This window comes from Anthonomus grandis, chromosome 2, assembly GCF_022605725.1.
Source record: "Anthonomus grandis grandis chromosome 2, icAntGran1.3, whole genome shotgun sequence".
NCBI classification, from domain to species: Eukaryota; Metazoa; Arthropoda; class Insecta; order Coleoptera; family Curculionidae; genus Anthonomus; species Anthonomus grandis.
The window spans coordinates 41,261,416-41,272,436 of record NC_065547.1 but is presented as its reverse complement, the minus strand read 5'-3'; the positions used below and the strand labels follow the sequence as shown (position 1 = coordinate 41,272,436).

The 11,021-nt window shown below is 31.2% G+C and overlaps 1 protein-coding gene across 4 annotated transcripts in view; it reads right to left on the bottom strand.

The window, feature by feature from the left end:
- Window positions 1–5,813: 5,813 nt before the first annotated feature.
- The window catches only part of LOC126748166 (prestin-like), a 32,157-nt gene continuing 26,949 nt past the window's right edge, over window positions 5,814–11,021 (bottom strand). For 3 of the 4 annotated variants that reach the window (XM_050457231.1, XM_050457224.1, XM_050457207.1), the window contains 3 exons: window positions 6,724–6,960; window positions 6,522–6,668; window positions 5,814–6,466 (listed from right to left, as the gene is read on the bottom strand). In XM_050457231.1, coding sequence (XP_050313188.1) covers window positions 6,176–6,466; window positions 6,522–6,668; window positions 6,724–6,960 — 675 coding nt within the window. In that variant the 3' untranslated portion in view covers window positions 5,814–6,175. The remainder of the gene's footprint in view (window positions 6,467–6,521; window positions 6,669–6,723; window positions 6,961–11,021) is intronic. The other variant, XM_050457214.1, reaches the window with a different exon arrangement.

Here is an 11,021-nt window from a genome sequence, read left to right as displayed (position 1 = left end):
TATATTTTTTTTATTTGTACCTTAAAGTACTCGGTTTAAACTCACTTTAGAGCGGGTTTCAAGTTTTGATTTACAGGAAACCTCAACGGCTCAAAAATAAATATCGATATGAAAACTTCTTAAAATTTTCGTAATTTACAAGAAGATAAATTGATCTAAAGGGGAACTACACAAAGTCTTGGTCTCAAAAGTATTTATTAATTCTAACAGTAGGTTACACGTGTTTCGCTCATATTAAGAGCATCATCAGACCTTAAAAATCGACTACAAACAGTACATCCTTTACGGTCACATTATACATATTTGTAGTCGTCATAATATGAGCGAAATACGTGTAACCTACTGTTAGAATTAGTAAATACTTTTGAGATCGAGTCTTTGTGTAGTTCCCCTTTAGATTATTGAATCAAGGTCTCTTTGAGAAAATCGACGACTTCTTTCAATTAGAAGATAAATTTTCAGATACATCCAGTTGGGTCTCTCAAGCAAATTAAATAGAGGTGAATTCGCGTGTTCTCATAATACAGATATTGTTTTGTAAACAAGAACTGAGAAAAAAAAGACAAAAGCAAAGCTGTATTATTATTAACCTATTGTCGTAATTATGTAGTTTAAATTTTTTGTAAATCCATGTTTGTTCCTTTTCTCATGTATCTTAATATGCCATTTTTATTCATTATTAGTCGTTTTAACCGTGTCTAAGGCACTTGACTTATAAGGTATATTGACAGAACTCCTTAATTTGTTATCCCTGATGATGGACATGGTATATGTCCGAAACATGTCGGATTAATTTTTTTTAAAATAAATTTAGTGGAGGATGACCGAAATACCTTTAGTTACCCACTGATCTATTAACTCCACTGCAAGAATGGACTACTTCAATTTCTTCTAATGTTTAGAATGCTTGTAAAATTATTAGTTCGTAAAAAAATCATGCGGTAACATCAATGTAAGGCACAGAATATCTTTTATTGATTTTCTTATTAGTTCACTCATGCCTTTGTTAAAAACCTTAGGAAATCTTCAAGTTATTAGTATTTTATTTAAGTAATTCAAACAACTTAAAAAGAACAAGTGTATTTGCCAATAATGCTCCAATTGACACTAGTTTTAAAATTATCAGCGGAATAGCGTATTTTTGAATCTGTAAACAAATAATTTAACTTGGTCTCCAGTATAAGGTATTTTTAAATGCTATAAAAAAAATTTACGGCCAAATACATCTAATCTTTGAATTGGCAATATCCGTTTTGGTATTCTGTTATTTTTAATATTCAGTTTTGTTGCCTTTTTGTATAGGTCATACACATTTTAGTTTCACAGTTTCCGCTATTTAGTTTTGCTATTGTCTTACATAATGCCGTAACTTTTTACTCCAAATGAATATGTCGATATGCTTGAAAAAATTGTCGCCAACCAGAAATGGTTTATTGAGAACGTTTTCCTAATCGTCCTACACTTTCATATAAGTCGTTTTCAAGAATGGAGGAAAAATGCGCACCGGATCACTTCTAAATTTAAAACATTCCCATCATCAAATGGCAGCAAAAAATCAGAAAAATATTATATCTGGGTTCGCTTATGTTGCAGTAAATCCACGTTTCCATTTGCACTATCGCAAGATAATGTAATATTGCAAGAAGTTCACCGAGTTCTTCGAAAACCTTTTTAAAATCCACCTAATTAATAACCACCCTTCGGCTTTTAATTCATGACAATCCCGAAATTTTGTCACAAATCTGTTGGACTGATGAAACTAGATCCCATAATAATAAGGTTGTTAATAGACATAATGCACATTACTGGTCTAAAAACAATCCCAATGGATAATGGAAACTCGTTTTCAAACTATAATTGGCGTAAACGTGTGGGCCGGTGTATTTATTGGACCATACTTTTATGAAGTTACATTAACTTGAGAACAGTATTTAAATTTTTTTCAAAATTCACTGTGTAAACTATTAGAAGACGTAACTATTAAAGAGCACAATATAATGATTTGGCAACAAGATAGCACTCCACCCCATAATGCCCAAATTATTACAGATTATTTAGACAATAGATTTCTTCAAAGTTGGATCGGAAATAAGGGTTCTATTAGGTGGCCAGCCCGCTCTCCAGATATGCACCCAATGGATTTTTTGGAGGGTATTTATCAACGATCATCCAATAACCTTGAAGAGCTTAAAAACCGAATTCGTGAAGCCTGTTGAACAATTACTGCTCCCATGTTTACTGCAGCTTGCACAAGAGACATCTTTCAGCGATATGAAGCTTGTGTGGAAGCTGATGGAGTTCAATTTGACCATTAAATTAAAAAATAGAATTAAAATTTGTAAGACAGATTAAGATAAAAATCTCTAATTGGAAAGTCAATAACAATGCACCTGCAGAAATTCTCCTAATGGCACTACAATATTCAGTTTACAATACTAAAAGCTACCTTCAAAACAGGCAAGAGGCAGTAAAGCTGACTAGTGTGTGGTAACTTCTGGGTGGAGAAATGTAACTCGAGGAGTCCCGCAAGGGTCGGTGTTGGGAGCACTTCTCTTTATAATATCTGTGGCTGACTTAATTCATAAAGTAATTTACTGCAGGTATCACAGTATCCAGATGATTTGCAAATGTATCTGCCATTATTGGTTAGTTGCCTGCCTGAAGCCTTAGATTTAATTATGCTGATTTACAGAGGATCTCTGATTGGGCTGACAAAAACTCACTTTTTATTAATTCTGGTAAAACACAGGCAATCCCGTTCTCAAGAAATGAAAGTACCTTGAATAATGGAGCACCAAGTAAATTAAATATTAATGGTGTTGAATTGGAATGGGTAGATCAACTAAAAAACCTGGGCCTTTGTATGAATAATCGAATGTGCATGTAAATAACATTCGTCAATAGTCATATTTTAAATTAAAGGCATTATATGAATTTAAGGATATTTTGCCTGCTAGTACAAAACAAATCCTTACATAGAGTTTAGTGCTTAGTGTTGCTGGATACTTAAATATTGTTATATGGTCGTTTTTTACCTGAACAAAATAAATATAAAATCCAGAAAATTCAAAATTCTTGTGTAAGATTTACTAGAAATTTGCCTCGGAGGGTTCATGTGAGTGAGCATGTAAAGAAGGTCTATAGTCCTTATATGGCCCAAAGAAGATTTTTGGGTATAAGCTGCACTGTACATAAATTAAAAATGCAGAGATTGGAATGACACAACGTCAATGGTCTCAGTTTTTAGAAATAAAATATACACCGGATTTAATGTGCATTATTTTTTATGTATTAATTTTTGTTTCAACTTAAATTTTTGTGGTGTTAATCTAATAGCTTTACCGATCTGACGATGCCTTAGGGCGAAACACGTGTAATCGTTTTTAAAAAATAAACATAATTTGAGACCATTGACTTTGTGTCCCTCCAATCTCTGAATTTTTATTATTATAGTCTAAGATCCCACCATATTACGACCTTCACCCATAACGTTACGGGATGAAACGTATGTTTTCATAAAATGTAGTATATTTTAAAATGTATTCCGCAAAGGTTGCCTGAGAAATCTTGTGCAAAATATTAATTATTAATGATTAAAAATTATTATTTTTTAAACATTGCACTCATTCTGTTACGCATTAAATTGTGTACTAATCGAAAGTACGTAACTTGTGAGTAGTAATTTGCACCTATCGAGTTACGCAATAAAACATTACATTAAATTAAAGTTAATTTTATTGCAAACAATATGGCATAGGGTTGCTTGCGAAAAACCTGTGCATAATCCCGGTTGCCGATTTTTAAAAGTTCAAATTCTCGCGCGGCTTAATGCGAGCGACAAATATATATTTATATATATATATACATATATATATATAATATATTAAATTCATTCATAAATATATTAAAATTTACCCCTATTATCTTGCCAATTTTTATGAATATATCACGAATTTTAATATATTTTAGGCTAAAAGTGCTTACAGGCATGTTTGGGACCATTTTGAGGTGCGGTCCAAAGACATCATTTTATAAAGACCACTTCCAGGAAATATGATTTTTAGATTCTGTATAAAAATGTAATTCATTGAAACAACAAAAATTTTACTTCATATATATATTATTCAAAATCCGATTCATCGGAGAAAAATTGTTCATCTTCAATTTCAATTGATTCGTTATTCGTTTCTTCCGCTGTCATTTCGACAATGTCCTGCACCGTTAAAGGTGTTTGGTCACCAATAAATCCTATTGGTTTAAAATAACCGTCAACATACCACCCACATTTTTCAGGCATTAAGGCATGAAGCCACATAGAATTAACAAAAATTGTGCGCAAAATTTTTTGTTGCAGGGATGCAGCAAGGTGGTATACTGTTTGAATCGAAATTTTTAATTTTTTTTAAGAACTGCTCATTATCTTCTTTTGAAGAATAATTTTTCAAAAAAATTCGATGTCTTGCTTCATCCACACTATTGCAGTTCTTAATCCGTGAATTCTTGAACGGTGTTCATTTTTTCATTAATAAAAATATCCACTTTATAAGTTAATGATGCAAAAACCATTTGATATTTCTCGTTTTTAGAAAATAATTTGAAGGGTTTTACTTTTCCTTTATTATAAAATGCTGCCGTGTAATCGCATCCCGTAAATGCATGAAAAGCTGGGAGGCTTTTGCATAATGTGTGCCCCAACTTCTCTGCTAATGCGGTGCAATTAATGCACTCCAGGTGCTGATGTTCTGTTTTTAAACTAGTGGAATACAGCTGTAATGCTGTGTGTTTGTCTATCGCATTGGATATTATTCTCGGACCTCTCTATTGCTAGCATCAAGCCGCGCGAGAATTTGAACTTTTAAAAATCGGAAACCGGGATTATGCACAGGTTTTTCGCAAGCAACCCTATGCCATATTATTTTCAATAAAATTAACTTTAATTTAATTTAATAATTTTATATATAATAAATTAATAATTTTAATTTTCTTTAACTAATAAGAGGTCTCTTTGAGAAAAATGGACTACTTTTTTGTACATAAATTACTTAATTTTTATGAACCAGAATATCTGTGTGAATTTCTTATTCAAAGGGGAGATACACATTATGTACATATTCGCTAAAAAAGCACACTGGCAATCCACCAGCATAAGACTGAATTTCTGAAAAGTTCTTTCATATATACTTCTGCCTGTATTTACAATGGTCTACCTGCAGAAATTAGAGATCCAGGCATGTCCTCTTTTAAGTCTAAATTTTAAAAAAAATTTGGAGTCTGCTCATATCTTAATACGGGTGTAACTTTGATTCTGGTATGGTGGATCTCTGAATCATTTTTGTTTAAGTTTTTATTTTTAAGAAAAATGTCCTTTTATTATTTATTGTGGTGTTTTTATGGTGTTATTATTTATTTGTATGTATATAAAATAGATGTAATTTATTTGTTGCATACAATAAAGATTATTTGATTTGATTAATATGATGTTAAAATATTGTATAGAAATAAATTGAATTTAAAAAGAAATTTTCTATTTTAATTCTTGCAACAGAAACATTTTAATATTAAAATGTTTAAATTTTAACATTCCTTAGGTTGATATTAACACATGATTTTTCTATGAAATTGAATTAATAATTTTACAATCATTCCAAACATTAGAGGAAATAATAATGGTGCTATTTGAAAAAAAAAGTTCTTTTTAGTAGTCCTATAACTATTAAAAAAATATTTTCTTAAAAAATTTTTATATTTAAAAATTAAAAATTTATAGCCTGTGACGTTGATTATGGGACACCCTGTATAAATAAAAGAGGTGATCTTGTTTAAAAATAAAATATATTTGTCTACGTCTTAAATTAAAAAAAAATTACATAACTTACATGGAAAATTCGTCATTTAACAACAGAGGTATATTAAGTATCTTTAAGCAAAATATTTATGTATTTTTCAGTACTGAAAAACTTCAAATTTCTGCTCTTCAGGCGCAACCTTTTTCATGAAAATACTGCCCAATATCGACAAAACGCAGTAACGCTGTACGAGTATCTATATTTCGGAAGACAGAATCATATATAAACAATATATAAGTGACACAAAATAATATAAGTATTTGGTAACTATACGTTATATCACTCACAAACAGGTCGCAAAATTTCAATTACCTAATTAAAAATTACTTTTAGCTTGATTTTATCGATGTCCTAGTGGCCTGCGCGAATAGTACGGCATCGTGTACCGTAGGAAAAATTAAAAATTTACTATCTTTCTTCTCCCGTCTATCACAGTTCGTTATCACTTCGTAGGCCCTTCCCGAACACCCGGATATATACAGGGCAATGCCCAATTTTTCGAGATCAGATTGTAGTTGTCTTAGGAACACCACACCGCTAGGATCCAGGAAAGTTAATGAGGTAAAATCTAAGATTATTCCTTTCGCCATGAGATCTTCGTCTTCATCTACATAAACTCCCTGAAATCATAATGTAATGGAGTATTTATTTTTAATAAATATATGTTGTTAGCACCTTTTCGCGTAATTTTACTCGTTTTCTGAGCAAAGCGGCCGGGTCGAACCCGATTTTCTGCACGAACAGGTCCTTAAAAGCTTCACGGGCAGCGAAACTCAATCCGCCGACAAAATGAATGATTTTCAACGAGGGCACTTCTACAGCCTAAAAACCCCTTTTTAAATAAACCAAAAACTGTCAAAAAAACATACTAACTAACCGCTTTATGTCGCTTCATATCTAAATACAAGTCGGTGCCGGCCAAACGGCCTAAAATCGAGGCCTGCAGTCTCAATCCTTGGGCCGCAACGCTTAGAATAGAGGCGGCGACGCCGGCGGCCAATCCCACACTTATTTGTACGAAAAGTGTTACGAAAAACGTCACAGCCCATACGAAACCGTCCCATCTGCTCAGTCTCCAGTGGCGTGGGAGGTCTTTTATTTGGAGTAACATACCCTGGAACGAAGTTCTGCATAAATAAAACTAAAAAAAACTCAGCAGAGTCACAACTAATATACACCATAGGAAAACTTCCTTCTTGGGTTTCCAGATAACGACAATACTTCCCTGATGTCTTACTTTTTTGCGCTGAGAAGGAACAGATATTTTTACATAGTTAACATCGCACGCGCAATAATTTGTGACTAAGATTTGTTATTACAAGTTAATATTCAAATTCAAATTTTAATTATCCAAAATTGACACAATACAGTGTATGAAATTCATCCATGTTCAAAGAAGCTAAAATTGCAAACATTACATATTTCAAATTCAAATTCAAAAGACTTTTATTACCACTTAAACATTGTACATAGAAAATTATTTTTTTTTATTACAAGAATTTACACAATGCTAAGAGTAATGCGGACTGAACTGCGATTATAAAAACAACCGATAACACATACACGAGCTAGCACGCATGTGCTGCTCAGACCGTTAAAACATACTAACCTAATTACAACTAAAAGAAGAATAAAGACTTTCCCAATTATAATTATTTAGAAAATAAATCATTAAACCCTAAAAACATATAAAAGCTAAAAACAAAAAAAAATATAGTGTAATAATTTACTATATCAATTACATTGATATAGGTACCATTTGTGCAATAGACAGAGAGGAGGAAGGGCGGCAAAAAACACGAGCCGAGGCTGGAAAACCAGGGCAACACGACGCAAAAATGAATAGATATTCCAAAATGAACCATTTAAAATTTTATTTTTATGCCTGCAAGATCGACAAGACCAGTGTTAATTTAAAAAGTAAGAACTCAAAAATAATATGGTTGCAATTAAATAAAAATAATTAAATTATATTTTTAATAAAAATTTGGTGGTGCGAATTTGTTAAAATGCCTATGTTAGTTGAGAATTAAGAAGAATTTCTTTAACATATGCAATACATTTCTTTGGTGAGCTATTTTTAATGTAATCTGGTAACTAGTTCCACATATAAATGCCTACATACTGGAATAATTTTTTAAAACCTGATGTTCGATAAAATGGAATTCTAATCAAGTTTGGATTTCTTACATTGTGTATATAATCATGGTGAAAAAATAAGTCTCTTAAATATGGCGGCTGACCTGATTTAATTATTTTGTAAATTAAATTATACATATGACACTTCCTTCTATTTCTCATATTTAATATAAAATGTGAATTTAGATGAGGAGTAATGTGGTCCCTATACGATATATTAAAGGAAAAACGCATACAACTATGCAACTTTTGCAGTTTTTGCACCGTCCTTGACAGAGATACGGTTAGTGAGTCGCCATACACAATATCTGCATAATCAATCAAAGACAGTACAAGCGAATTGCAAAGCAAATATTTGGTGTTTGATGGTAACTGATTATTTTTATATTGATATAAGTTTTTTAAACGACCGTAAGCAATTTTAATTTTGATCTTAATGTGGGAGGCAAAGCTGAGATTTGAATCGAATATAACCCCTAGATTACGTTTTTCCGCAACGGTTGGTATAACTGTTCCATTAATATTAATTTTAAAATTTTTCATGGAATCTAGAAGATGACTTTTATTTTGTGAAAAAAACATTGCACATGACTTTGAAGCATTTAATTTGAGGTTATGGTTTTCAGCAAACAAAGCAATCTGATTTAAGTCGGCGTTAATTTTATTCTGTGCCACCTGAACGTCTGATATTTTAAAAGAATTATAATTTTGGATAAATTTGGGGATAAGATCTAAAAAAATGTATGGCATTTGCCGAAAAACCATAATAGTGCAGTTTTGCCAAAAGCATTTGGTGATCTATGGTATCAAATGCTTTACTTAGATCTAAAAGAGTTTGGCAAGTTATTTCCTTTGAATCCTCTTTAAACCTGATATCATTAACAATACTGATAAGACTTATTATAGTACTAAAAGATTTACGAAATCCTGACTGGCAATCAGGAGTAATTTTTAAATTATAAACATGGTCAGCTATTGCGTTATATACGTGACGTTCTAAGATTTTTAAAATGACAGGCAGAATACTTATTGGTCTAATGTATTTATAATCTGTTGGACAAGGCATTTTTGGTAAGGGAATGAGTATCGCTTTTTTCCAATCATCGGGGAAATGGTTTTCTAAGATGCAGGCATTCAAAATATTGACTAATGGCTTAAGACAAAAAGGAAGACATAGTTTAAGATCTCTAATGGAAATTCCATCACCATCTATTGCATTTGACCCTATTTTATTTATAATATCGACAGTTTTATTTTCAGTTATAAGACTTGTGTTCGAAAAAAAATTATTTAAGTCCTCGGGTAAATTGAGATTTTCAGGAATAGGGTCAATCTTTTTTTTAGTAAAATTAAGTTCTTTTGCTTTGTTCCAAAATTCTTTACCCTTTTCTATAGACATTTGCTTGAAAAAAGTAATTTTTTCGCTATTAATTGCGTGTTTAGTATAATTCTTTAATTGCCTGTAATATATCAAATTCACGAGAGTTTTTTGTCGAGTATATTTTTTGCGAGCTTTGTCTCTTAATTTAATTAGATATTTAATATTACTCGTTATCCACGGCGTAAATGGTCTATCCTTATATAGTCTTGTTTTAAACGGAGCGTATTTATTTATTAAATAGGATATATTATTGGTAAGTAATGACACTTTTTGATTAATGTCAGAAATATAATAAATATTATGCCACTGTAGCTGCTGGGCCTCCTCGCCAAATGAAGTCATGTTAATACTATTGTAGTCCCTTGACCTAACAACTTTTTTACATAATTTAGATTTTGGTAAGTTTAAAATCGCTTGAACTAGATTATGATCAGTTATGGACTCCGATATACAGGTAGATTGAGAGCTAATACACTCGATGTTACTGCTAGCTACAATGACGTCAATAAGGGTATTAGACCGATTGTTGATTCTAGTAGGGTTATTAATCAGTTGCCGAAGATCGAATACTTCCAAAAGATACTTAAAGTTTTCAGTTGCTGCAGTTGGTCTCAGTAAATCTATATTTAAGTCCCCCATAAAAATTATACTATTATAGCATGGAACAGATATAGTAAAAATTTCTTCAACAAGTTCAAGAAATGTAGGCATGCTAGAAGAGGGTGGCCTATATATATTTACTAATAAAAGATTTCTTTTATTTGCAATAAACCTTATACTTAAATACTCAAACTCATCAGTTATATGGGGAAATGTTACTAAAGAGAACTTAATGACTTTCTTTGCATAAATACCAATGTAGTATATCGTAGCCGATCGATAGTTCTAGCCGTGACACTGGTTTCGTAGCGTCAAAATTGAAGACGAGATTTGGTGGTGCACGCCGTACAGTGGAACGACTAAGTGGAGATATCGCGGGACCTAATATTTTACATTTTACAAGATAATATATTTTTTTTATTATTACGTATTTTTAGGTATATGATAAATGTTTTAAATATTTTTTATTATTTATTTTATTGGAAAAATATACATAAACGGTGTTTCAAATTCGTCTACCCTCAAAATACGAAAATGGATAATTTACCCCAAAGTTGCACATTATTTACTTGTAAAAGAATATGCCATATAAAAAAATATATACATTATATTTTATGTGGTTTTTAAGATTATTGAAAAAAAAAACAAATTTTCAAAAACTTATTCTTGACAATTTTGTGGGTTATCTTGGTTGCTATGGGAAAGTTTTTGCATTGCTGTATTACTTTTTTGTAAAAATGTTAATGCCGAAAACAAAATTAGGTAGGTATCTACGCCAAATTTTTGTTGCTTATTTAAAAAATCGAAAATTTGAATGATTCCGAAGATAATCAAAAAAAAATTTAAAATTCACTGAGTTTAAACAGGAATGCAGCAAGAGGTAGGCATTATTCTAAATAAAATTAAGATTGTAAAATGTAAGTTAAAAATAAAATTGTTAATTTACCCATCACCTAATTTAAATACCGAATTTTTATTCTTTTTAAAACTCAAAGCGAGTATCAAAATAGTTTGGTAGTTTAAAATTTTAAATGCGTAATCTTACTATAAACTAC